This window comes from Panthera onca, chromosome E3 (assembly GCF_046562875.1).
Source record: "Panthera onca isolate mPanOnc1 chromosome E3, mPanOnc1 haplotype 2, whole genome shotgun sequence".
Classification (NCBI taxonomy): domain Eukaryota; kingdom Metazoa; phylum Chordata; class Mammalia; order Carnivora; family Felidae; genus Panthera; species Panthera onca.
In genome coordinates, this window is record NC_138354.1 from 24,418,455 (window position 1) to 24,446,104 (window position 27,650).

A 27,650-nucleotide genomic window follows, 5' to 3' on the forward strand; every position below is an offset into this window, starting at 1 on the left:
TTTGTTATAGGGTTAGAGATAACTTTATATGCCCAGTGCAAAGTCTGACATACTGTATATCATTTCTAAGACTTGTCCTTCACATTTTAATGTCTCTACAATTGACCTGCATCCTGTGACCAATGGCAGATGGTTTATTTTCAGTGTTTTTTTCTTATTCATAAATTAATGGTATATCTTAAGATCAATGGTGCCTTAGAGTCAAAACATAGTAGATGCTCAATACATTTAATTACTATAGTGAGTTTTTAACTTAGAAAATTTAATTTAGTATTTTTAACTTCGTGGATACTTTATGTTATTATTTTAATGTTTATTTTTGAGAGAGAGGGAGAGAGAGAGTGTGAGTGTGTGTGTATACAAGTGGGGGAGGAGCACAGAGAAAGGGAGACAGAATCTGAAACAGGCTCCAGGCTCTGAGCTGTCAGCACAGAGCTCGATGTGGGGCTCGAACTCACAAACTGTGAGATCATGACCTGAACAGAAGTCGGACGCTTAACCGACTGAGCCACCCAGGCACCCCTATTTTATTTTAAATGTTTTATTTATTTTAAGAGAGAGAAAGCGAGAGCAGGGGAAGGGCAGAGAGGGGGGGGGGGAGAGAGAGAGAGAGAGAGAGAGAGAGAGAGAGAGAGAGAGAGAGAGAGAGATTGAGAGACTCCCAGGCAGGCTCTTGCTGTCAGTGCAGAGCCCTACTCAGGGCTCGATCCCACAAACCATTTAATCATTATCTGAGCTGATATCAAGAGTCAGATGCTCAACCAACTGAGCCACCCAGGTGCCCCAACTTAGTATATTTTAAATTCTTACTTTAATTGAATCAAAGCCATGCGTGTGTATATCAATTCTATAAGGCTTGTTATCAAAATCAGCTGTATGCCTGCCTCCCCCTTCCATCCCAGGCAACCACTTTCAACTTTCAGCTGATTCTTCTGATGTTTATCTCCAAATGTCTAAACAACATACTTACATCATTTCCCCACTCCCCACCCCTGTTTTAGGCATTCCTGACTGGTTTCTTACCAAGGAAGGTAAGAATTGAACTCTAACCATCCCTAATTCCACTATCACAAACATTTCCTGATCCCAGCCCTCCAAATATTCATATTGTGATATCATTTGTGCAGTAATTAGTAAATGCCACGCACTAAGCTCAAGCTTAGCTATACACTCAACTGTTATTTTTCCTTTTCTGGAAAATGTTTATAGTTAACAATCGCCTTATGAAAAAAATGTGTCTAGTTTCTATGGATTCATACCTAACTCAACTTCAGATTGTCCATCCTTGCCACACAGACATATAAGGCAGTCTATCGCTTCAGCTTCTTGAAGACATTTCTCCCTCGTCAAGCCTATAAACTTTTTTTTAAATTTTTTTTTTTTTTCCCCAGCAAACTATTCCCAGCATGGGGCTGAAACTCAGGACCCCTGACATCACGAGTTGCACGTTCTGGCACGCCTGGGTGGCTCAGTAGCTTGAGCGGCAGACTTCGGCTCAGGTCATGATCTCGCGGTTTGTGGGTTGGAGCCCTGTGTTGGGCTCTGTGCTGACAACTGGGAGCCTGTAGCCTGCTTCGGATACTGTGTCTCCCTCTCTCTCTCTCTCTGCCCCTCCCCTGCTTGCTCTCTCTCTCTCTCTAAAATAAACATTAGAAAAAATTAAAAAAAAAAAAAAGATTTGCATGTTCTACTGACTGAGCAGGCCACGTGCCCCCACAGGGCTGTAAACTCTTTAAGTTTAGGGCAAGCCCACCATGTTGGGATCATCCCACACGCTTCAGGGTGTGATTTCGCCTCAATATAGTGCCGGACCCCATGCATTTCTTGTTATTTCCACACATGCTAGCCTTCCTTTGAGAGAGCAAATCCTCCAGTGTCTTCTGGAGAAAGCGTACATGAAAGATGAATTTTTTGAAAATTTGTAGGTCTGAAAATGTCTTTATTCTACCCTTATACTTGATTGATAGTTGGACATATGAGTGTAGGTTAAGAGCATTTTCCCCAGAATTTAGAAGGCATCATCTTCCAATGTTACTGTTAAGATGATGTTTGATGTCATTCTGATTCTCAATCTTTTGTATGAAACTGATTCTTTCCCTCTGGAAGCTTCCAGGATCCTTTATCCACAGTGTTCTGAAATTTCATAAAGGTGAATCTTGGCATAGGTTTAACCTTATCCATTGTGTTAGGTAGTCATGGGCCCTATTATTCTGGAAAACACACATCCTGCAGTTCTCAGAACTATTCTTGATTTTTTAAAGAGTCTTTCCCCTCTACTTTCTCAAACTCTTAATTTAGGCCCCTAGACTTTTTTTTTTTTTTAATTTCTTTTAAGACAATTACACTTCTTTTTTTCCAACAGATACTACTTAATATTAAGTGCTCCAATTCTCTAGAATTTAGTTTATAATTGGGAAAAGTAAAAATGCTCATTAAGTCAGAAAGAAGAAGTGTGGAGGAAGAAAAATAAGTGGATGCTTCAAATGGCTTGTAAAAAAAACCAAAACCAACCAAACAAAACAACAGACCAGGTCCTAACCAGACTTAATGAGCTCCCTTTGGTGATGTGAAACACTTATAAGTACGTCAAGGTAGAAGGAAAGAAACCGAACCTCTGGAACCTTCACTGTGTTACAGGAAAAGTATTCACTTACTGCTGAGTTCACTCCCTTCAATTTTATTTTTTTTAAGCTTATTTCTTTTGAGAGAGAGAGAGAGAGAGACAAAGAGCACATGCGAGCAGGACAAAGAGAGAGGGAGAAGGTGAGAATTCTAAGCAGGCTCCACACCATCAGCACAGAGCCCAACTGGGGTCAAATTCACAAACAGTGAAATCCCGACATGAGCTGAAATCAAGAGTCCAATGCTTAACCAACTGAGCCACCTAGGCGTCCCTCACTTCTTTAAATTTTATTTTATTCTTACTATTTTTTAATGTTTATTCATTTTTGAGAGACAGACAGACAGACAGTACATGAGAGGAGGGGAAGGGCAGAGAGAGAGGAAGACACAGAACCCCAAGCAGGCTCCAGCACAGAGCTCCACACAGAGCTCAAACTCATGGACCATGAGATCATGACCTAAGCCAAAGTTGGATGCTTAACCAACTAAGCCACCCAGGTACCCCGCTTCTTTAAATTTGAATCAACACATGGCAAATATAATTTAGTAAAAGTGACAACTATATCTAGATGCAAGTTCAATTTCTATGAAAAGCCTATTTGAAAATCTCATCTATGAAATTAAGGTCTTAGAATTCTGATCCCAAATTTTAAATGGTCAAGGAAAAGATCATTAAAAAAGTATACACACAGGGGCACCTGGCTGGCTCAGTCAGTACAGCACATAATTCTGGATCATGGGGTTGTAAGTTTGAGCCCTATGTTGGGTGTAGAGATTACTTAAAAATCTTAAAAAGGAAACAAAAAACTACACACATATAATCTTGGGCTGTCCTTAGCTAATTTCTCCACAAAGCAAAAGTGATGACAATTTTAAGTGTTCCATTGTAAAACAGTTGTACAGCTCACTTTGTTCCTCTGACTTCTAGTATTTTCTCACTTTTTCCATCCTTTTTGTTGTTTTTATTCCACTTCTTGGGAGATGTCCATTATTTTCCAATTCTTTTATTAAGTTACTAATTTCTGTTAAGAGTATACTTAATTTACAAGAGCTCTTTGGTTGTGTGAATTTTTATTTTTGTAATGTTTATTCATTTTTGAGAGAGAGACAGAGTAAGAGTGGGGGAGTGGCAGAGAGAGGGGGAGACACAGAATCCAAAGCAGATTCCAGGCACTGAGCTGTCAGCAGAGCCCCACATGGGGCTTGAACTTGTGAACCATGAGATCATGACTTGAGCCGAAGTCGGACGCTTAACCGACTGAGCCACCCAGGTGCTCCTATTGTGTGAATTTTTAGAAATGCACCTGCTCTTTTTGTGGATGCAATTATCTTTTTCTTTTCAAGATTTTATTTTTAAGTAATCTCTACACCCAACGCAGGCCTCGAAGCCACAACCCTGATTAAGAGTCACACGTACTCCACTGACTGAGGCAGCCAGGTGCCCCTGCAATATCTTATCTAAGGAAATGAATAATAGTTTTTTGTCTCTTAAGGTTTCCTTCTTCCTGCACGTTGTTTCCTCCAAGATGGTTTCTTCTGTTGGTTTGTTCTGGTGTCTTTTGTATGAAATGCTTATGGATCCTTACATATGGATCTTTGGCTGGCTGAATAGTTTGGGAATTCCTGTGGATGTGGATGGGGCCTGGTGGCTGTGGCCTCTCCCACGAGGTGCTCCCCTCTAGCCTGCTTCATTAGGAGCAAGTACCTAGGAGTAGTTCATCTCAGATTCCATAGAGATTTCTCCAATGGTCTGCCTTCTGCCAGGAGTGTCAGTTAGGTGGCCAGTGCCTGGGAGCATAGAGGGGGAAAGGTGGCTAGTGAAGCTTCTACCTCCAATATGGAAACTTCCACTTAACCCTCTTTTCTGTAGAGAACCAGACGCTACCACACCTGGCACCCCAGGCTTCTGCAGGGTGACAGGCAGCTGGTTGGCTACACAGGGGAGGTGAGCTGGTCTAGCAGTTTGATACTTTAAGTCTTCCAACTGACCCTCTATTTTAGCCCCATTTTATTTCCCCTTGCCCCTTCCAAAGGTTCCTGGTGCCAATTTCTCAGCCCTTGGGGGCAGCAGGGTTCTACACGCTAATTCAATTACAGTCCCTTTGCTTTCCAGACTCATTGGCTTATGCCATTAAAAAAAAAAATCCCTTTCCTGGGGTGTCTGGGTGGCTCAGTTGGTTGAGCGTCTGACTTTGGCTCAAGTCATGATCTCCCAGTTTGTGGATTCCAGCCCCACATGGGGCTCACTGCTGTCAGCACGGAGCCTGCTTTGAATCCTCAGTCCTCCTCTCTCTGCCCTCTGCCCCTTCCCTGCTTGCACTCTCTCTCAAAATAAATAAAACATTTTTGAAAAATAAAATTAAAACAAAAAAAGAAGAAAATCTCTTTCCTATCATTTTAGTGGGGACTCAGGAACAAATGGACCTAAGTGTGTGACTTCAATCTACTAGGCCTGAGTTCAGGGTTTTTTTAATTTTTTTTTTTTAATCTTTATTTATTTTTGAGAGAGAGACAGAGTGTGAGCAGGGGAGGAGCTGAGGGGAGGGAGACACAGAATCAGAAGCAGGCTCCAGGCCCTGAGCTGTCAGCACAGAACCTGAACTCATGAGCCTGAATTCAGAGCGGGGCCTGAACTCATGAACCGTGAGATCATGACCTGAGCCGAAGTTGGACGCTTAACCGACTGAGCCACCCAGGCGCCCCAGTTCAAATTTCTTAAAGTTAAAAACGCATTAGTTTGAAACCAAATGATCCTACCAGTGACCAAGATTTTCTTAAGTTTTGGATCACATAGCATCTTTAACATGCATTATCTCCTCTGAGGCTAATGATCACTCTGAAATATAAAGATTATTCTTTCTGTTTTATGGATAAGAAAAATCAGGAAAAAAAAAACAACAAACCAGGTTCACATACTTTAAAGCAAAAGGACAACATATGGGCCAAATCTAAAATCTAGACACATTTTTTTAGAAAATTAGAATTTATTAGAAATATTAAAAATTAGGAGACCTTGCATTAACAAATCCAATTTCAGCAGCCATAGAAAAAATGGAAAATGGGGCGACATTGGGCCCACACTTCCCATGGTGACCATCATTTGGAGCTGAATCACAGCTGCTCCTTTGAGATGGGGCCTGAGCCCTCCAGGCAGCCACTGCATTCCTTGTTACTAGGAGACATTTGAATTTGAGACCGGAAAGAAAGAAACCACTTTATTTGAACAGACAAAATGGAACTTAATACATATGCAAAAGTAAACTGATGACACAAGCCACTTCTTTGGATCCTACCCAGTGTCTACCTTTGCTAGGTTAAATAGTTACCTTGAGACTAGAAACATGAGTAACAGGGACAAATCCACGCAGAGATTATGCATATTTTGTCTCCTTTCCCCCCACACAAGCTGCATGTACCTTTGTAAACATTTGATTTGTAAATCATGTCTAGTACTGCAGACAAATGTGCTGGGATGAAAGGAAAAGAAATCACTGAAATAGGAACAAAGGTAATTTACCTGGCTTGGATCCCCAAGTTTGCATTTGATGATAAATTTCCACAGTGCCTCAGGTGAGGGGAAGGGAAGGGATATTCAGATGCACTGGGGTGTGGCATTTGGTTTTTTTTTTTCCTTCTTACATCCATAAAGCCTGCTTAAAAAAAACAAACAAACAACCTACAGCAAAACTGAAGGGATATTACATTCTAGTCTAATTTTAAATTTCATTCCCAGGATCCTCTAAATAACAGCAGCTTTCAAATCCTAGCTGCAGCTAGCTACTAACCAGCTGGGTCCACTGTGAGAGTCTACCTTTTGGAACCTTGGTTTCTCCATCTACGGTTAGAGATATGGGATTATATCACAGACTCTGTTAATCTCCTGGACCTTCAACGGCTTCTTGTACTTCAAGATGCTCTCTGATGACTTCCCAATTGGGCTGGAATGTCCTGGGGTTGTCTTTTGTTTTTGTATGCCCATAATTTGCGAGGGGAAAAAAAAAAGCCCTTAACCAGCTTTAGAAGGCACAAAACCAGGTTTTAAATGTGGAATAAGTCCTCCTACTGGCCCAGAAGGATCTCAGCATCTTGCAGATCATTTTACTCTCCCCAGTCCTTAATAAGCATATGCTTAGCTATACATCCAGCCTTTTGGAAGAGAAGCTGGCTGAGTTAAGGCCATGGAGGTGGGTGGGTGGAAGCGGAGGAGTGACAGTTCAAGCCAATTCAGACGACAAATCATTAACTGGTTGGAAGAACCAGAGCCACAGATCAGGTGCTGTGACTAGGGATGACTCTCCATTTGCTCACACGTTTACTGGGGCCTATTCTGTGCCAACAACCTGTGTTTTTGAGCACTCAAAGTTGGAAAGTTGAGATAGCTTTTACCTTCAGGGCATACTATATAACTCTTAGTCAAGGATTAGTGCCAGAGTCGGCAAACTACTGCCCAGGCAGGCTGTTTTTGTAAATAAAGTTTTCTTGGAACATCAGCCAAGCTCATTCATTTAGGTACTGCTCATAGGTGTTTCTTCACTACAGCAGGGGTGAGTAGTTACAACAGAGATCATATGACCTACAAAGCCTAAAGTATTTACTATCTGGCTGTTTAACAGAGGTAAGAGACAAGTCACAATAAAGTTGCTTTCCACTTAACGTTTACCACATGCAATTTAACTCTACACACTGGTTTAAAACACACAAACAAAAAACCTAATGCAAGCCAACTTCTTGGTCTGGTGCAAATGAAAAAAAGGGTGAATACTCCCAACTTGTAAAGGAAGCTGGTTGTGGTGTATCCATACACATGAGGGATACTGGAATTTACAGGTAGTCTAAAGGATTTTTCCAAGGGTCATCCTGAATCCGCTTGATTTTTTCCCTTAGGGCAAAACTCTGAACTTTGGAACCCAACAGCTGCAGAGGTTCACAACCCCACAGCACTTAACAGTACTGTGTTGAAAGACTTGTTTCAATGGACAGATAAGAATGGTTTGTATGTCACATTCTGTTTTTTTATTTTTATGTTTCCCTTTTTAAACAAAGGGAGAGAGGCTGCTTTAGCACTTGGGCTTGATCAAAGCAGTGTGTTTTCTTTGCTATTTGATACACCAACTGAAATCATACCGATATTAAATCTTACTCCTTTTAAAGGGAAAGCTCATTAAAGACAGAGAGCCACAGCCTCGCCCTGGGGAAACTACTGGAATTAATGAGTGTTTATAGTTCTTGCCCTCTCATTCTCAAACATCCAAGATAAATCTCAAGGGGCTGTGGCTGAAATAGTACGGCTGCAATTTACAAAAAAATGAGCCCAGTTTCAAGCAGAAAATACCAAAGAGAGGGCCTGGGGAACAGATTCTACATATAAACGTCAGATGCTAAGAAAACACAGAGGAACACTGTACACGGATACTTCAGGTACACTGTGGATGCTGCCACTGAGATGCGGAGTATATATCTGCTTGGAGTAAAGGCTCCAGTTCCAAATTGCTGACCTTACATGTAAAAGGTTTGAGGCGCACCCTCTCCCACACTAGCTGATGGAGAAGTTAGAGGTAGTAAATGTGTGCATACAAAAATCAAACCTGTTTTATAAAGCCCACTCTAGAAAGCATGCTGAAAAATGGAATTTGTATTCCAGAAAATCAGTTGCATTCGGGAAGGAAATTAAAAGATAAGCCAACAACCAGCGTGCAGGCCTTCGCCCACAGCAGAAGGGGGCCTGATACTGTGCAATCTTACATCCACAGAACAATGCCATGCATGCGTCCAAATGCTCTGAAATAAGGCTTTGCACTAAGTCATGATAAGATACACCCTGGGAAAAGTTAATGTGCAGCTCTACCCTCCCCATCACAACTCAGGAAACAAATTCTGTGGGCCCAAGATTTCATTTCAGTACAGCCTGAAAAAGCTGGTGAGCAAAGCCCAAAGCCCTAATAGTTTTCATTAATGGCAGCAAAAAGCACTTTCTTACATCTCATGACCAAAAAAGAAAAAACAGAAGAAGCAGCTCAAAACGATATGTTGGTTCATTAGGCTGCTTTCTCGATCCCCACTCCCCAAGATGCTGCCCTAAGGGACAGCTGTAGTGTCTCTGCTAATAGCAAAGACACGTTCAAGAGTCAAAAAACGAAATACAAAAGTTGATTTACAATACACTAAAAATACTTGCCCCTTACCCCCGCCAAAAAAAACCCTAAATGATAAGTCTTCCCCCTCCCCTCCCTGCGCTTAGCCCTTTGGCTTGGGACTGGACGGCAGTGATTTTCCTGGCAAGCTATTCCTCCATCTGGGCCCAGGCTTCTTCTGCCTTCTGGTAGTACTGGTTGGCCAGCCGGCCCTTCATGGCTTCCATCGCTGCCTCGGCTGCCTGTGTGTACAAGTCGCCTGAAGGAGAGCAAAGTGGGGCACAAAGAGGTGAACCACCTGTTGTTTTTGCCAGCCCTATGACCCAGACCCCTCCCGGGGAACAGTACCCTAAGATTTCTTTAAGAACCCAAATGACTTCTTCCTGACCTGAGTGGGCAGGTGATTCAAGCCTAGCCAATCAGAACACTCTCCCAATTCCCACCCGGCCTTAGGGACTTAAACATAGCCAATCAGACATCCAGACTTAGGCACAGCCAATCAGAGTAAACCATCTCAATGAGCTCAGTGATTGGCTTAAGGGTGAGGGGGTGTGATTCCATTTGATCCCATGAGAATCAGGGTGAGGATTTTTACAGGCCTAATTAGGGAATGCATGAAAGTGGAAGAAATAAATAGAAGAAATAAAGATTATTAACAGTTTCATGTCAGTTCTGGAGAGGTTTTTGCTTCCAAGAAAATTTGTGCAAAGTGTACAAAAACACTTGGTTTTCAGAGTTTTTTGGATTTAGAAATTTCAAATAAGGGATTTTAGAGTTGCATTATTATTTGCTTAGTTTTTTTTTTTTTTAAGTTTATTTATTTTGAGAGAGAGAGACGGACAGAATAGGAAGGGGCAGAGAGAGAGGGAGGGAAAGAACCCCAAGCAGGCTCCATGCTGTCAGAGCAGGGGCCAATGTGGGACTTGAACCCACAACTGGTGAGATCATGACCTGAGCTGAAATCAAGAGCCAGAGGCCTAACCAGCTGAGCTACCCACGTACCCCTTATTGGCTTCGTTTTTTTTTTTCGCACATCTTAAAAAAACTTTAAACTTTTAAATATAGGCTCATCCTATGAAATCAGGAGTTCAGTATGCTTATTATGTAACAGAAAAAAATATATATATAGTGTGCACATCAACTGATGAATGTATAAACAAAATGTGGTGTATCTATACAATGGGATATTATTTGGTAATAAAAAGGAATGACGTACTGATACCTGCTACAATATGGATGAACCTTCAAAACAAGATGCTAAGTGAAAGAAGCTAGACACAAAAGACCACATATTGTATGATTACATTGATATGAAACATCCAGAACAGGTAAATCCATAAAGACAGAGAATAGGTTAGTAGTAGCCAGGACAGAGGAAGGGGGAAATAGGGACTGACTGCTAACCAGTACCAGGTTTCTTTTTGGTGTACTGAAAATGTTCTGGAATTAGATAGTGGTGATGGTTGCACAACATGATGAATATACTAAAAACCACTGACCCATGCACTTAAAAATGGTGACTGTTGTGTAATGAAAATGTCAGTTCAATTTTTAAAATTGCAAAAATACCAAACTCCTAATATATAACCATTAAAATAAAAATGTTCATTTGCATCCCAGCTCCATAAAGCCCCCTCCTAAACCAGCACCATATGGGTATCCAGCCTGTCACACAGGGCTGGTATGTCTCTTTCTCCCCTCCAGTGAAAGAAGAGACTGTCTTAGGGCACCTGGTTGGCTCAGTTGGTTAAGCGTCTGATTCTTGATTCCAGCTCAGGTCATGATCTCGGGATCCATGAGATCGAATCCTGAGTCAGGCTCTGCGCTGACAGCTTGGGATTCTCTCTCTCTCCTCCTCCCTCTGCCCTTCCCCCCTCCCCTCACTCTCTTTCTCTCCAAGTAAATAAATAAAAACTGAAAAAAAAAAAAAAAAAAAAAAAAAAAGAAGAGATTCAGTCTTGCCTCTGCCATAATTCCCAATGAGACAGGAATTATGTCCCTCCCTGTTCCATACCAGGGGCAGGTCAGCCAGGCCCTACCTGATCTCTGCGGGTCCTTCTCCAGCCCACAGCCACCAGTAAACAGCATCTCGGCCTCCCTGGCCAGCAGCGTGTATCGAGGCTCATCTTGCATCCCATCATACTCCCCGCCCTCATCACAGTCTGTCATCTCCAGGGCAGTGTTGTACCAGCGCAGAGCCTCTGGCCAGTCTCGGGACCTTCCAGGAGATACAAAGGAAAAGTTGGAGGTTACCATGGCAATGGGCAGAAGGAGGAGACCCATCAGCAGGAGAGGCAAGTCAGGGATCCCAGTGGGGCCACCACCTATGATTCATGACCCATGGTACCCAGTGCTACCACATCTAAGGGGTATCATTCACATTGTAGGTTTAGATATTAAGACAGTAGTCAAGTAGCTTTCCCTAGCAAAATTGGTATATTACCCAGGGTACCTGGGTGGTTCAGTTGGTTAAGCATCTGACTCTTGATATGGCTCAGGTCATGATCAAGCCCCGAGTTGGGCTCTTTGCTGACAGCAAGGAGCCTGCTTGGGATTCTTTCTCTCTCTGTGTGTCTGTCTGTCTCTCTCTCTGTCTCTCTCTCAGCCCCTCCCCCACTCACCTCCATGGTATATTCTCTCTCAAAATAAATAAATAAACATTTTAAAAAGTTGGTATATGTATTACACAATTTCCAACAGATGATATAGAGTATTTTGAGGAAGGGGCATTTTTCTAGTTTGTACAGAATCACACTACGGGCTAGCATTAGCAGCGGCTGGTACCCAGCCAGTCTGCTCTATGACTTGAGTAGGAGAGGCGGTGGGTGGAGGACCCTTTCTCAAGGCCTCCAGAACCATCCAAGCTAACAGCAGTCACTCAGCCGCATCTTATCCTCTGCCTGTGCTGGCCAGTTCTGGTGCTCCTCCAGCACAACTCAGGGCTCTCCCCAGAATAGCCGGCTTTTCTCTGGCTCTGCCCCTCAACTCTTTCTCCCTACTATGAAAGACCAAGCCACCAAGGGCATACATGGGTTCCAACCAAATCTGAACATAAAATACAAAGCAAACAGGGCAGCGGGCTCTTTCTTGGGGTGTACTAACTGCACAATACGAAGCATGTGAGTAACTATTTATAGCATATCAGGAAAGAGCAAAGAGAGACGCAGATAAGAAAGTCTATGGGTCTCGTGAAATGTGCCAGGAATAACAGCTCCAATGACTGGCTGGCCTCTCCTCTGAGGCCCTACCCGACCTAGCTCCACCCCTATCTTAGAGCCCATTAACCTCCCCCACGCCAGACTGGCTGAGCCACTTTCTCTTCCCAGAACGTGCCAGACTCTGTCTGCTGTTTGGCCTCTGCCCCCGCTGCTCCCTCCGCTTGAGCGCTCTTTCTTCAAGTCTTTCCATGCCTGGCTCCTCATCCACCCAACGTCACCTCTTGGGAGACACCATCCCAAACACTCTATTTCCTACGATGACCTCGATCATATAATCCCATAATTCTCCTGTTGACTTATTCAGTTGCTTATTATGGCTTCCCTTGGCTAAAACACAAGCTCCAAGAAGGCAGGGACTTTGTTGTGTCCGCTGCGGCATTCCCAGGGCTCGGCAAATAGCTCAGCCTTCCTAAATGTCTGTTGGATGAATAAACGTAAACAAGTGGCTGGCTGGGATGGCGTTCAGGAGATAACATTGATTCTATTTTATTTCATAAAAAGGGGAAATCATTTGAAAATTCTTGGTGACCTGACAAACTAGGGTTTGAACAGTGGACTGAGGCCACTAAACTACATCATCTCACCCTTCTCAGCTTTGACCCTCCCTGGTCCAGAACGGCAAAGCAGAACTGCCCCAAAAGCATTAAACAGGAAAGAGGACGGGGCACCTGGGTGGCGCAGTCGGTTAAGCGTCCGACTTCAGCCAGGTCACCATCTAGCGGTCCGTGAGTTCGAGCCCCGCGTCAGGCTCTGGGCTGATGGCTCGGAGCCTGGAGCCTGTTTCCGATTCTGTGTCTCCCTCTCTCTCTGCCCCTCCCCCGTTCATGCTCTGTCTCTCTCTCTCTCTCTGTCCCAAAAAGTTGAAAAAAAAAATTAAAAAAAAAACAGGAAAGAGGAGGACAGGCCTAATCTCTCCTTGCCCGCCTCCCACCACACCCTACACCCTGAGATTAGGGTGCCCACCTTGCCTTGGAATCGCCAATGATTTTCCTTCCCATATTAAATGGCAACTTCTGGGGTGCCTGGGTGGCTCAATCGGTTAAGTGTCTGACTCTTGATTTCGGGTCAGGTCATAATCTCACAGTTCGTGAGTTTGAGTCCTGTGTTGGGCTCTGCACTGATAGCATGGAGCCTGCGTGGGATTCTCTCTCTCTCCCTCTCTCCACCCCTCCTCCACTCACACTCTCTTGTGTGAGCTCTCTCTCTCCCACTCAAAATAAACAAACATTAAAAAAAAAATAAATGGTAACTTCTGAGAAAGTTGAAACCCCTTACATGTAAATGTGGGCCTATATGGGGCCCTGCCTTACCCAGAGCTGGCCCTTAATTAATAGTCTGTGAATGGAAGAGGCTGGAACTGCTTGGAATGAGGAAGAAGAATAAGAAAATGACTATGGCAGAAGCTATAAAAGCAAATGTTGACAGATTTAACTACATAAATATTAAAAACCAGTTGCCCCAAACCCAGTAACAATGGTCACACTGTGTGGAACATGTGCCACCCCCCTCCCTCACGCTGATGACAGCCATCTTCAAAAATAATTTTTTAAAAAAGAAGTATATGCCTCAGAGTTGATAGCCTTAATGTTAAAAAATTCTTACAAATCAGGGACACCTGGGTGGCTCAGTTGGTTAAGTGTCTGACTTCGGCTCAGGTCACAATCTCACACCTCGTGAGTTTGAGCCCCGTGTCGGGCTCTGTGTCGACAGTTCAGAGCCTGGATGGAGTCTGTTTCGAATTCTGTGTCTCCTTGTCTCTCTGCCCCTCCCCCACTCCCGCTCTGTCTCTGTCCCTCAAAAATTCATAAACATGAAAAAAAAGTGTTTTAAATTCTTACAAATCAAAACAACTGCCATCTCAGATAAAAAGTAAATAAAAGGCATGAAGAGAAAACACACAAAGATTTCTTAAGGACCTCAGATACAAATATTCAATGCCCAGCTCCAGCCCCCTCCCACCATGCAATCAATGGGCACCATATACATTGGCATTTGACCTGACATAAGCATGTCTTGTCTTTGCCTTTTTCTTTGTCTCCCCTCCCCTCTTTCTTTCTTTCTTTCTTTCTTTCTTTCTTTCTTCCTTTCTTTCTCCTTCTTTCCTTCCTTCCTTCCCTTCCTTCCTTCTTTTTTCTTTCTTTCTTTCTTTTTCTCTTTCTCTTTCTTCCTTCCTTCCTCCCTCCCTTTGCTTCTTCCTCCCTCTTTTCTTTCTTTCTTTCTTTCTTTCTTTCTTTCTTCCTTTCTTTCTCCTTCTTTCCTTCCTTCCTTCCCTTCCTTCCTTCTTTTTTCTTTCTTTCTTTCTTTTTCTCTTTCTCTTTCTTCCTTCCTTCCTCCCTCCCTTTGCTTCTTCCTCCCTCTTTTCTTTCTTTCTTTCTTTCTTTCTTTCTTTCTTTCTTTCTTTCTTTCTTTCCTTCCACCTCTCTCTATGCCAGTATAGTTCTGAATCTGAGAAGCAAGCCAGTACACAGTACATTGGAGGAGAGGGGACAAGACCTAAGATTTGGCTCTGCCACTTACTAGCTACCTGACCTTGGCCAAGGCCCTTCACTTCTCAGAACTACAGTTTACTCATCTGTACAATGGGGCTAAAAACACCTCCTGTCTGTGTCCGAGAGAAGTGTGGGTTCGTTTATTCAAACAACTAGTAAGCCAGGCCTTGCGCTAAGCGCTGGGATTATAGAGATGCAGGAGACCCCCAGTTCTTGTTCTCAGTGAGATCACAGATCTCAGATCTCTCAAAATCACAGATACGAAGGTACAGTCGAAAAAGAAGGGGACGTGATTGTCACACTAGGTATCTGATAAAATTGTGGACACATGATATGTAGTAGAGGTGAGATGTCACAAATGGAGACATTTTAGACACCGAGAGCTTGATACGATGCAGCCACAGTCCTGACCTTCCTTAAACCCAGGGAGAAAAGATGAGACCTCGACCCAAAGAGGAAGAAACTTCCAGGCTGCTCCAACCCTGCAGGTTTAGATAATCATAGTGCCCACCCTGTTCCCATCTAGAAAGCCACGGGCCCCTGAGGACAGCAGGAACAGCTGAGATCCAGTGGGAGCCAGAGGCTGAGCAAGGGGTCGCATTATGAGTTGAATTCCTTCAAAGGATCTCCACCGTTGGGACTTCTGGGACTTCCCACTGGCTAAGCCAAGGAGAGGAGATGAAGCGGGGCCACGCCTCTTGCCCTCCGCTGCAGAAACCAGTCTTGGCACCACAGCCGGAGGGACAGCTGGGAAAGTGCTGGCACCTGCAGCGGGGGAGCCTTCAGGAGACTCAGAGCCACTCTGGAAACTCACACCAGGCCTGAATCTCCATGGGATCTTGCTTCCTTCCCTGCTCTCCCTCTCAGAAGTGAAAAATAACATCACAAAAATAAAAGTAGAAAGAGGAAACTAAAGTCACCCATAATCCTAACATCTAGGGACAACCACTCTGGACCTAAAGCAAATCTCTTGGCAGAATGTCTGGGATGTCCCTGCTTTATCTGCCAGGCTCGGGGAGGATTACAGGCATCATGTCAATGAACCCTCACATAACCACCCTGGAATGCAGGTTATATAATTATCCCCATTTCACACAATGAAGACACTGAGATCACTTGTCCACAAGTGAAATAACTTGTCCACAGTAGGGGACTGGGACCGGGGGAGCTGAGCCTGGAACCTGGGTCTGTGCTGATACCGAGGGGGAAGTCCCCGCCTGTGGCCCAGGTTCCCACCAGCTCCGCTTGAGCTACAGCCACGGTACCTGTCTGGGCTGAGGTTCTGGCCAGTGTCAAAAGCCCGAGCCACCAGGATCATGGACTGTCTGTCGCCAGCTTCAGCTGCCTTCAGTAAGTAATCGAATCCTTTAGTTCTATTCTCTTCTGTTTCCTGTCAATACAGACCAAAGAGGGGGAGAGAAACGGAAATGAGGCAGGGAGGAATGGAAGCTTAGCCCACTCTTGCTCACTGCTCTGATTCCTCCAGCCAGCCACATCATCTCTTGCCTCCAATAGGGCTCCTTGCTTCCATTATTTAAAAAGTTTTTATTCTGGGGCGCCTGGGTAGCTAAGTCAGTTAAGCATCCCGACTCCTGATTTCGGCTCAGGTCATGGTTTGTGGTCAAGCCTCGCATCAGGCTTTGCACTGACAGCGCATGGTGTCTGCTTGGGATTTTGTCTCTCCCTCTCTCTCTGCCCCTCCCCTGCTCACTCTCTCTCTCTCTCTCAAAAGTAATAAATAAACATTTTTTAAAAGTTTTTATTTTTAAAAAGTTTTTTTTAAACTTTTCTTTTTATTTAAAAAGTTTTTAACAGCTTTATTGAGGTATACTTCACATGCCATACAATTCATCCATGTAAAGCACTCAATTCAGTGGGTTTTAGTACATTCACATAACGTGCAACCATCCCATTATCAATTTCAGAATATTTTCATCAGCCCAAAAAGAAACCAAAATACCATACCCTTTCACTGTCACGTCCCAGTTGCCCCATCCCACCCAGCCCTAAGTAACCACGAGCCTACCCTCTGTCTCTAGAGATTTCTCTATTCTGGACACTTTATATAAATGCAATCATACAGTACGTGGTCTACGTATGTGACTCGCTTAACTTCACATAAAGGTTTTAATAGATTGGTGCTTTGTTCTTTTTATGGCAAATAATATTCCATCATATGGACAGATCACATTTTATTCATCAGTTGGTGGATGTTTGGGTTGTTTCCACCTTTTGGCTAAATAATGAATAATGCTGCTATGAACATCTGTTACAAGTTTTCACATGGATGTGTGTTTTTATTCTTTTGGGTAGATAGCTAGGAGCGGAATTGCGAGTCACATGTAACTCCTACTTAGCCTTTGGAGGGGCTACAGTGGCTGCACCATTTCACATTCCCACCGACAGTGCACCACCTGCTTCCATTCTGCTCCCCCAACATCCATCCCATAGCAGCAGCCGGAGGGATGCTTTTAAAGACCAGGTCAGGTCACATTACTTTATCAAAGCTGCCCATGGCTTCTTATCCCCACTCAGAGACAAAGCCAAAACCCTCACATCAGCCCTTCTCAACCACCAGGCTTCAAGAAGTATGGGAGGGGAGGGCACCTCGGGGGCTCAGTTGTTCAAGCATCTGCCTCTTGATCTTGGCTCAGGTCATGATCTCAGGGTTCTTGTGATCAAGCCCCACCACGGGCTCTGCACTGACAAATCCCTGTTTGGGATTCTTTCTTTCTCTCTCTGCCCCTCCCCTGCTCACGCTCTCTCTCTTTCAAAATAAATAAAAAACAAAAAAAAAAGCGTGGCAGGGACCACCAGCTGTCTCCATATCCATTGTCCTCCACCATATTTTGGGCGCCACGTGGCTGACTAGCTACAGGCTACGTTTTTCAGCCTCCCCTGGAGCCAGAACTGTGTCCTAATACAAGAAGCCCCTCCGGTCACTCTCAATCACCTTGTCTGGTATCTTCTCCTCAGCACAATAGAACAATGCCTGGCATGGGAGGTGCTCAATAAAGGCTAGTTATTTTTAATTCTGTTGGAAAGATTTTTGTTAATTATGATCTGTACTATATCCTTCTCCATTTGAAAAGTTTACTCCATGAGAGCAGGAACCTAGGACGGTGCCCAGAGTGTTGGAGACTGTCAAAAAGCAGGTGCTAAATTCATGCATGTGTTAGTAAGAAAACAAACAAAAGTCCCAAAGGAGGGGGCAGTGGAGAAAGTGGGTGATGGGGTTTCTAGGGCACATAGCGGCTTCTCAGGGTACACACCCATCATTTCTTTTGCTAAGCCATAAGCCTGCTGGGACACAGCTTACTTCCTCCCTGCCTGCCCTGTCCTAACCGTCCACCCACACTCCTGCTAGGGAAAGCTGCCAGAGTCTATCCTCCGGAGAAAGGCCTTTGAGAGGCTTACAGGTGAGAGAGGAATCTGAAATGGCTTGTAAATCCCTTTACAAAGCTGCCAAGAGTGTGGTTTGTGTAAACAGCCTGAGGTCACAAGAAGATCTCCCCCCAGTCCTGGTCCCTCACCACTCATGCCGGGCTCTGGGATTACTTTATTCAGGCCTCAAATCCTTCTGAGTGTCCTCTCTGGACACAGAGTGCCAGGCTCTGTGGCAGATGCTGGGGGAACAGGCCAAAGGCAGCAGTATGCTGGCGCCGGCTCTCTGGGCTCAGGAGAACTGACCATGAAATTATCGGGGATTTTGCAAGCCAACTGTAAAACACAGTCATTATTAAAAATTACATAAACTTCCAATTAAATGAATTATATTAAAAACAAAGGCAACAAATACTCAAAACTCATGACTTTTTTTTTTTAAACTCATGACTTTCTACTTATTTTAACTATGATGTACTGTTGTCCATATTCTTCAGATTATTTATGTCTATTTCTGGGTTTCTCAACCTCGCACTACTGACATTTTGGACCAAATAGTTCTCTGCTGTGGGGGCTGTCCTGTGTATGGTAGGATGGTGAACAGCATCCCTGGCCTCTATGTACTAGATGCCAGTTGCAACCCCAATATTTTGACTACCAAAAGTGTCTCCAGGCATTGTCAAGGGTCCCCTGGAGAAGGAACAGCAGAATGACTGGTTGAGAACCACTGGTCTCTTGAATCTGTACAACAGAAATACCGTACATTTCTTTCCAAATCCAGATTCAGTGATGATGTATTGGGGCCTTGAAAATGGCACCCTAGTCACATTTACATCAAAGAAAGTGGAAAATAGTACAGATCAGAGGGCTTTTTAAAAAAAAAATTTTTTTTTTGTTTTAATGTTTATTTAGTTCTTGAGAGACAGAGACAGAGCGTGAGAGAGAGAGGGAGACACAGAATCTGAAGCAGGCTCCAGGCTCCAAGCTGTCAGCACAGAGCCCGATGTGGGGCTTGAACTCGCCAACTATGAGATCATGACCTGAGCAGAAGTTGGATGCTCAACTGACTGAGCCACCCAGGCACCCCTCTTTTTTGTTTTTTTTAAGTTGGCTCTATGCTCAACATGGGGCTTTGAATGCCCAATACAGGGCTTGAACTCATGACCCTGAAATCAAGAGTCTCATGCTCTTCTGACTGAGCCAGGCAGGCGCCCACCTATAGATCAGACTTTGATTGTTCTTTTCAATGGTCTTGATGGAAAGCAAGGGACGGAGAAAACATTCATAATGCAGATTAAACTTACAAGTGTGTCACGTCTGTAAACATGACATTGTGACTAGCACAGGAAATTGAAGAAACATTTTTCAGTATTTTAAGTTTATTTTGAGAGAGAGTGCGCAGGAGAGGGGCAGAGAGAGGGAGGGAGGGAGAGGGAGAGAGGGAGAGAGGGAGGGAGGGAGGGAGAGAGGGAGAGAGGGAGGGGGAGGGAGGGAGGGAGGGAGGGAGGGGGAGGGAGGGAGAGAGAGAGAGAGAGAGAGAGAGAGAGAGAGAGAGAGAGAGAGAGAATCCCAAGCAGACTCCACGCTGTCAGTGCAGAGCCCCATGTGGGGCTTGAATCCATGAACCATGAGATCATGACCTGAGCTGAAACCAAGAGTTGGACGCTTAACCAACTAACTAAACCACCCAGGTGCCCCTGTGTTTCAGTAGTTAAAACCATTATCTGATTCAGCAAAGAAGTTGCTCACATCAGTGGCAAATGAATGAAGTTCCAGTTCTGACCATCCTGGCACCTCTGCCCCCTCTGCCTGGACAGCTCACCTCCCACACTCTGCCTGGCTCACTCCCACTCAGCTTTTAGGCCTAATTCAGAGGTCACCTCATTCATCCGTCCCACAAACGTACACTGAATATGTACTGGGCATCGGGCTCTGTTCTCACCACCAAGGATACAGATGGAACCCACCATTAGGCGTTTCACCGACCCCGTGAAACCCACTCAGGGCCCTTCCCATCTGCTTCCACCACTACTTTCTGTTTCTCCCATCATGCCATGTCATAATTGCCTGGAATCATGACTGTCACCTTGCACTCGTTCCCCAGTGGCACATCCCAGTCCTACCAGTTTCAGCTAACCTGCAAGTGCCTGGCCCCACACTGGGGCTCAGAAGTTTCCGGGGCATGCACAAACCTGCAGGATGGAGAGGACGATGACTGAGCACCCCCTCCCACCCATGACTAGGTCCCTGCCGCCCCTCACCTTCAGAGAGACGTCGGCCAGGATGTGGTGGGGCAGCTGTGAGCACATGAGCCCCAGGGCCACGATGGCCTCCAGCTCGCCCAGGTCGGCCGCGTGCTCCAGATGGAAGACGGCCGACTCGCGGTCCCAGTCCTCGTCCTTCTCGCAGAAGCGCCCGCCCTCGTGGTAGCGCACCATGGCCAGATGGACCTACCACACAGACTTGGCTGTTGGCCCAGCTGCCTGGGCAGAAGCACCCAGGGCCGCCCAGCCAGCCTGCGGGAGGAAGCGATTAGCGGAGCAGAGGCGTGAGCTGGGCTCTGGGTCAGCGGAAAAAGGGCTCTGAAGCGGGCATCACCGTACCTTCCCCAGAATAGACTTCCCGATTTTTTTTTCAAGGTCCAGAGCGTTAAGCCTTTGCACTTCCAGGGCCACGGCGGAAGGTCTGGGCAGGTGGAGGCGGGAGGGGTTGAGGAGATTCCACTTGTCCACGCACACCTGAAAGAGGGAACCGGGCACGGAAGTTTACAGGCCAGGGAATGAGGGGCTGGGGACGCAGGCCCCACCACCAGCTGTCAGTTGCTCCTACCGCATGAGCCTGGCTGGCAAGATGCAGGGGGCGAACCCTTAAGGTATCAAATTTTCTTGGACAAACACGGCTCCATTTCTAATCCCTCAAATCCTGCCAATTTACGGGCGCTGAGGGAATATTATAGCACCAGGACACAAAGGCCAGTGGAATGGACTGCAGCAGTTCAAAGTGTTTCCCACTCGTTTATCAAGCAGGGTTTGGTTGGGGAGGTTGGACCGTAAGCTGCCTCCTTGGCCAGTGACCCACATGATGGGCCAGAAAAGTCTGACTTGAGACCCTGCAGCAAATCCACTTGCTTTCCTCTGTGCATCCACAGGAAGCTTCGGGGAATAGGTTTGGAAAACACATCATGTTCCAGCTACAGACACCCTCTTCCAAAGGTCCCTGCAGGACCGAGCCAGGCAGCTGCGTGCATATATGTGCGCTAAGCATCCTGCAATGCACAAGGCACGCCCCACGACAAAGAAGGGCCCAGCCCAGAATGTCAGAATGTCAATGGCACCACGGTTAAACAACCCTGCTCTACACTGTGTTGAGACCTTGCACCATCGGTAAACACCGCGTGGTAAATGCTCTGTGTTCCGGACGGAGCAAGAGTCAAGCCTGCTGGGGCAACTGGGAAAGGCTCCCGCAGGAGGTGCCACAGGGGGCCAGTCTGGGGTTGCAGATGGGCTTTGAGGAGATGTGACCACAGTAGGAGGAAGGACCTGGCAAGTGGGAGACTCACAAAGACTAGAGGGTGAGAGGTTCAACATGTGTTTCTGGTTCAGCTAGGGAAGGGTGCCCGAGGATTGGTCTTCCCACATCTGCCTGATGATAATGAGCTTCTAAGATGCTTGTTAGAAACGCTTGCCAGTGACCTGGGGAAAGCTGCTTAAGAGCCCCGTTTTCTCATATGTAAAATGGGGATGAATAACATTAGCCTGTCTCGCTGGGTGGTTGATAAGTAAATGAATGAATTCTCTGAGGCACTTATACACAGGCATTACTTTACCATGTGAGCTGTGGCCCTTATAGCCCCCCCTCCAGGATGGGCTATCCTACTTGTGTCTATGCCTCTCCGCAGATCCCCCAGTGTCCCGCCCAGTCCAGGGGCTCAAAAGTATTTGCCAAGGGGACTGGCTCCTTTACACAATCTTCCTTTAGCTGATGTGTGAGGCGCCTGGGCAGGCAGCAGTGACACCAGGGAGGAGAAACAGGGGCTGGAAAAGGCAAGCACATGGTCACGACAAGGCTGCCTCAGGGAGCATTACCCGTCCGGAGCTGCCCAGGCTGTCTTCGTCAGACTCGTACCTCCGGTTACCGTTTGAGTGGCCCTGAGGGAGGTGAAGGGTAGAGTGAGCCAAAGAGCAGTTCCCAAGAACTGGTCCTGCCCTCCTCCCCAGGGGACCCTCTTCCAGGGGACTCTCCTCCTAGGGGACAGGCTCAGCCCCCTCCAGGAGACCCTGCTCCCAAGGGACAGGCCTGGCCTCTAGGAGGGGCAGCTGGAACTCATGTGCCAAGAAGAGAGAATGCTGGGTAACAGGCAGGACCAATGTGCTGGTGTGCCCACAGCCTTCCTCTCACCCTCCCTGTGTGCACAGATGGAAATGACTCAAAGGCACAGGATCGTGGCAGGTAAGTACCAAGAAAACCTCCTTCCCCTTACCAAAGCTCCCATAATAGGTCTTTACTCGCAGTAACAAAGCTGAGACCAAAGGGCTCTCAGCAAGACTGGTTTGGATGCTCAGATTCATCTCTGGCACATGGGAAAACCTCTAAGTGGCAGACACTGCCTGAGCCACCCGCACCAGTGTCCTCCAGTGCCCTCCCCAGGATGGCCAGAACACCACGCATTGAACGGCATCCTTCTGCCCACACCTTTCCAGCCTATTACCCAGCACCCTAGATTCCAGTTTCCTCATAAGAGTTGTCTGCCATTTTCAGTCTTATGTAATCGTCCATACTAGTCCCTTTACTAAACTTTCTGGTCCCCGTAACCCTGTTTTATCTTCTGCCCTGCCTTTATTTTTATCTGAAATGATCTTGGGTATCAATTTACCTATTATGTTCTCACAACGCACTCACATTCCTCCCCACCCTTCCGTCCCCCTGGACAATGAGGCAACAGAACACTCTGGTCTCATTTCCCTGGGGGGAATTCCTTACATGTTCTCGGGGCTCTGGGTCATCCAGCTCACCCCGCTTCTCACTGGGGTATCCGCTGTCCCCACTGTTCTCAGAGTCCTGTGGAGAGAAGATGGCCCTAGGGTCTCAGTGGTCCTCTGAGTGGTGGTTACTTCTGGACACTCAGACATTTGCTATCTCTCCTTTGTCCTATCACTTCAAGTAACATCCCCTTCCCTCCGTATTGCTGATTGGGTGACAAGGAAATAGTACAAAGTAGTGGCGAAGACCTTGGGCTCTGAAGCCAGACTGCCTGGGCTCAAGTCTGAGCTTTGTGACTTGCCAGCTGGGACCCTGGACAGCGATTTCCTTAGCCATGAGGATTCATGATAGGGCCTACAATGAAGGGCTATGAGCAAGAAGTGAGGTGTTACTCACTGAGAGTATGGACCACAGGAAGACCAATCTATTATTAAGAGGGGCTCGGGGCGCCTGGGTGGCTCAGTCGGTTGAGTGTCCGGCCTTGGCTCAGGTCATGATCTCATGGTCTGTGAGTTCGAGCCCCATATCGGGCTCTGTGCTGATAGCTTGGAGCCTGGAGCCTGCTTTCAGATTCTGTCTCTCTTTCTCTGACCCTCCCCTGATCATGCTCTGTCTCTGTCTCAAAAATAAATAAACATTAAAAAAATTTTTTTTTTTAAAAAGAGGGGCTCACAGGCAGAAAAACAAAGGCTGGTTTATGACGTATGACCCATGGACACAAATGTAGCACTGAGTGCAGTATTTACTACAATGGAGCCCTCTGCCAAAACTGGGGCACATTTTTTATTCTTCTGGACAATTCAGAATCTCTAACTTCAGTCATTTGTCTACCAGTGTTCAGTTCTGGCCATCTCTGCATATCACCTGCATAACTATTCGGCTCACACTTTTGTTTCTTTCTTTGTTCTACTAATTAGTATTTCAAACATACCTCTAAGAACAGAGAATAATAAAATGAACTCCTATGCACCTGTCACCTGGCTTTGTCTGCTCTTAACATTAGGTCTTAGTTATTTCAGATCTTTTAATTTTTTTTAATTTAAAAATTTAATTTTAGAAAGAGAGAGAGTTGGGGAGAGGGGCAGATGGGGAGAGAAAGAGAACCTTAAGCAGGCTTCACACTCAGTGCAGAGTGCCACACGGGGCTTTGATCCCACAACCCTGGGATTATGACCTGAGCCAAAATCAAGAGTCAGACCCTCAATGGACTGAGCCACCCAGGTGTGCCTGGATCTTTTATTTTTTTTTTTTAAGTTTTTTTTTTTTATTTTATTTTTATTTTTTTTTTGAGAGACAGAGAGTGAGCAGGGGAGGGGCACAGAGAGAGGGAGACACAGAATCCGAAGCAGGCTCCAGGCTCTGAGCGGTCAGCACAGAGCCCGACGCAGGGCTTGAACTCACAAACCGCAAGATCATGACCTGAGCCGAAGTTGGATGCTTAACTGACAGAGCCACCCAGGCGCCCTGAAATTCTAAAATGTATTCTAATTCCAGAATGAAATCTATTATAAATGGAATCAAAAATAACATCTACCTCACGGGTTGTTGAGGCATAGAGTGTCTATCAAACTCTTGAAACAGTCTTACGCTTATTTTTTTCCTTCCACTCAAAAACTCTGAAAAGCAGTCAAGAGTGAACTTTAACCTTTGGAGCAATCCCAGGGTGCGAGTTAAAGTGCACCTGAGGTCTGGGCACAGGTGACACGTCTCAAAGTCTGCTTTTAAAATTCCTGTGAGTTTTTACTTTGACACTGTAATATGTCTGCCTGAATGCAAATGCAGTGCCTTCAGCTTCTGCAGAGTCACCAAGAAGCTGTTGGAAACCGGTCCTGTTTATCCAACCTGAGGGCATCACGCTGGATTGTGCTATAAGTCACTCGTCTGAAACCCAGGACAGCTCCCTCCCCCCAGGACAGCTGTCCACACGCATGTGGCCAAACCACACCAGGGCTGAGCTTGCTCAGCATTTATCAGAAGGTTGCATTGTTGCTAATTTGGATTCCCTCTTCTGCTACCATCTCTGGGAACTGCAATGGATCCAGCTCTTCTCAGAGGGCACCACTGCCCTGGGCAGGAGGCTGAGAGTCATCCGCACTTCCCTGTGGCCCCTGGCAGTGCCCAGAGCAGACCGGGAGATCCCTCTCCAACTTACCCGGTGATTGTCCAGATGGTCATGGTCTCGGGGTACCATGTTGTCAAGGTCACTGAACACAGGCCAATCTGGGCAGGAGAAAACAGAGATAACGCACTGGCTCTACCATTAAAACTGTCTGAAAGACTGACTACAATCTAGGGCTGAACGCACCTGTCACCAGGCCTTTTTAAAAATTTTTTTGAAAATGGTGCAAAAATGGGGGAAGAAAGCTGTCAGTACCTGGAGGGCTACAGTTCTTCCTCAAGAACTTATTCAGTCTGCCACTTGCTGGCTGTGGCGTCCTAAGCACGTAGCTTCACCCCTGTGCCTCCTCAAGGCTGTAATGCAAATAACTTGTGCAATGGGCTTAGAGGCGCACGTGCCTGGGCCACAGTTGGCCTTCAGTGAGGTGCAGGTGTGAAAGAAGAACAGCTATTTGTATATCTGGGGCTCAATGAGTAGCTACAAGTTGGAGAAGCCTCAGATGGCTTAACAACCAACCACCTTCTTCCTGGTGGTTCCCAGTCTCTGTCTCCTCCCCTGAGCTTCCACAGCCAAATCCAGCTTGTTTCCATTTTTATATGGTTTTTAAGAATGGTTTTTCCATTTAAAATGGTTGGAAAAATTAAAAGAATAGTAATTTATGTGAAAAGTACATGAAATAGAAAATTTAATGTCTTTCTTGGAACACAGTTACACCTACTCATTTACATACCGTCAATGGCCACATTCATGCTGCTAATGCAGAAGCCATAGGTCCCCAAAGTCTAAAATATTTACTCTCTGGCCTTCTAAGGAGAGCCTGTCAACTCCTGCTTCAAACTATACCCAAGGTCTTCTAATGGAAATGTCTAAAAGGCTTGACATTTGACACTAAAATCTTCCTCTTCTGTTCCTCTACAGCGTCCCCCAGCTGAATAAGTGGCCACCCCACCCTTAGAGTTTTTCAGATCAAAACCCTGGAGTCAGCCGTGCCTCCCCTCCGCTTCATCAGCAAACTCTATCACTTTAACTTTGAGGATAATGATTCCGTTTTCCTCCTCTGATCTATTCATAGGTCGTTCAGATTTCCTAATATTGAACAAGTTTCAGATGCTTGCAAAAACACTATCTGATTATGACGGACTATTCTTTCAAAGACTACCAGTTTTGTTAATACCTTATTTAGAATTTCTGTATTGCATGTTTATAAGTGGGGTTGGAATGCAGTTTTCTTTTTTTGCTGTTTTATGAAATTTTGGTGTAAAGGTTTTGCTAGTTTCATGAAACACGCTGAAAAAAATGTTATCTAAAACAGGGTCTGTTTTTGAAGCATTCGGAAGACTTGGGTCTTGAAAACTTATTAAACAAACTCACTCATACAACCATCCGGGCCATGAATCTTTTTGACTAGCATATCTGATTTCCTAACGTAAGCGAAAGCCAGTTTAGTTGTGTTCTTTCTGGTGCCTGTCCCCTCCAATCACAACTACCAAGGACCAAAAACGTCACTCACGGAGGTTGTCCAGTTTCTGGCTGTGTGGTGTGGCCGAAGATGGGGAAGAAGGGAGAGAGTCAAAGGTCACGTCACTCATGTTCTCATCTCCAGAGTTTTCTGAAAGGCGAAGGAGCAGGGGGGGGCGACTCCCAGAGAGGGTTCTTACTCGGGGGCTCCCACACTTCTCCTCTGTCCCCCTCAAGATGGTCTTGGCTGATTGCTGGAGAATTAACGGACACCCATGTCACACAGGAACCCTCTGGGGAGAGAAGGGCTCTTCCGGGAGCGTGCTGTTTACCCAAACCCTGAGGCCCTTTCAGTCAACGGCCCCCATACATGCCTGTTTAGGGACTGGCAGGAAATCTAAAAATAACCAGTGGGGGATTAACCCAAAGGCTTCTAAGAAGGGGCATCCGGTACAGGAGCTCAAAGCCAGCCAGCAATCCCAAAGTGTTAACCACACTCTACAGCCCTGAGCTGGGGCATACCTGCGGCCACACATCCAGAATCCCAAGCTGGTCTGTCCTGACAATCTCTTACATCTGGTCACGGTAAAAGCGGGGGGCCTGTCCTGGACACAGCAAGGTGCCCGAAGAGCCAGATCCAGGTCTAGTCCAGCCATTTATCAACATGCCACACAAATACATGTACCACACACCTCCCTCGCTATCTCTACACACTTGGGCTCTTCACTCTGGTCAAAATAGGTCCAATCAAGCAGACCCCAGGTACTGGGTTAGCGGGGACACTCGGAAGGGCTTTGTGCACTGATCCTGGGAGGAATGAGGGCCACGGATGGAGCTGAGATCCTTCTGGCCCTGAAACTCTTCAAGTAAGCATTGCAGGGCCTGGACTGCCATCACAGAGAAGCGCAGCTCACTGCCTGGCAGAAGAAGGGCCCGGTCCCCCTGAGCAGGCTCTCATTGGGCACCCACCAGCAGCTTGGTGTTCTGATTCACAGTGTCCCTCTCTCTTGGTGAGAGGTCAAAGGCAGCGAGGCCCATGCTCTTGCAAATCCGGTTGCAGGCATGAGAGTAGAAGAAGAGCGCCATCCCCCGGACACCTGCGGGCAGAGCAGGGGAGTCTGGAGCAGCGCCTTGCTTTGTGACAGGGGCGGGGCAGTGCTGGGCACCAAAACCACGGAAAGGGCAGGCACTGAAGTGGCAGGGCTCAGACGTCCCAAGCTTCCACCCCCACCATCTTGGAAAGGCCGAT

At 46.0% G+C, this 27,650-nt stretch overlaps 1 protein-coding gene across 1 annotated transcript in view; it reads right to left on the reverse strand.

Moving 5' to 3' along the window:
* Positions 1–5,822: 5,822 nt before the first annotated feature.
* EEF2K (eukaryotic elongation factor 2 kinase) overlaps positions 5,823–27,650 on the reverse strand; it is a 64,066-nt gene continuing 42,238 nt past the window's right edge. The window contains exons 9-18 of the mRNA XM_060648753.3: positions 27,371–27,498; positions 26,454–26,655; positions 24,977–25,044; positions 22,825–22,902; positions 21,930–21,992; positions 20,448–20,582; positions 20,106–20,294; positions 15,726–15,850; positions 10,793–10,971; positions 5,823–9,012 (exon numbers count right to left, since the gene is read on the reverse strand). Coding sequence (XP_060504736.1) covers positions 8,903–9,012; positions 10,793–10,971; positions 15,726–15,850; positions 20,106–20,294; positions 20,448–20,582; positions 21,930–21,992; positions 22,825–22,902; positions 24,977–25,044; positions 26,454–26,655; positions 27,371–27,498 — 1,277 coding nt within the window. The 3' untranslated portion in view covers positions 5,823–8,902. The remainder of the gene's footprint in view (positions 9,013–10,792; positions 10,972–15,725; positions 15,851–20,105; positions 20,295–20,447; positions 20,583–21,929; positions 21,993–22,824; positions 22,903–24,976; positions 25,045–26,453; positions 26,656–27,370; positions 27,499–27,650) is intronic.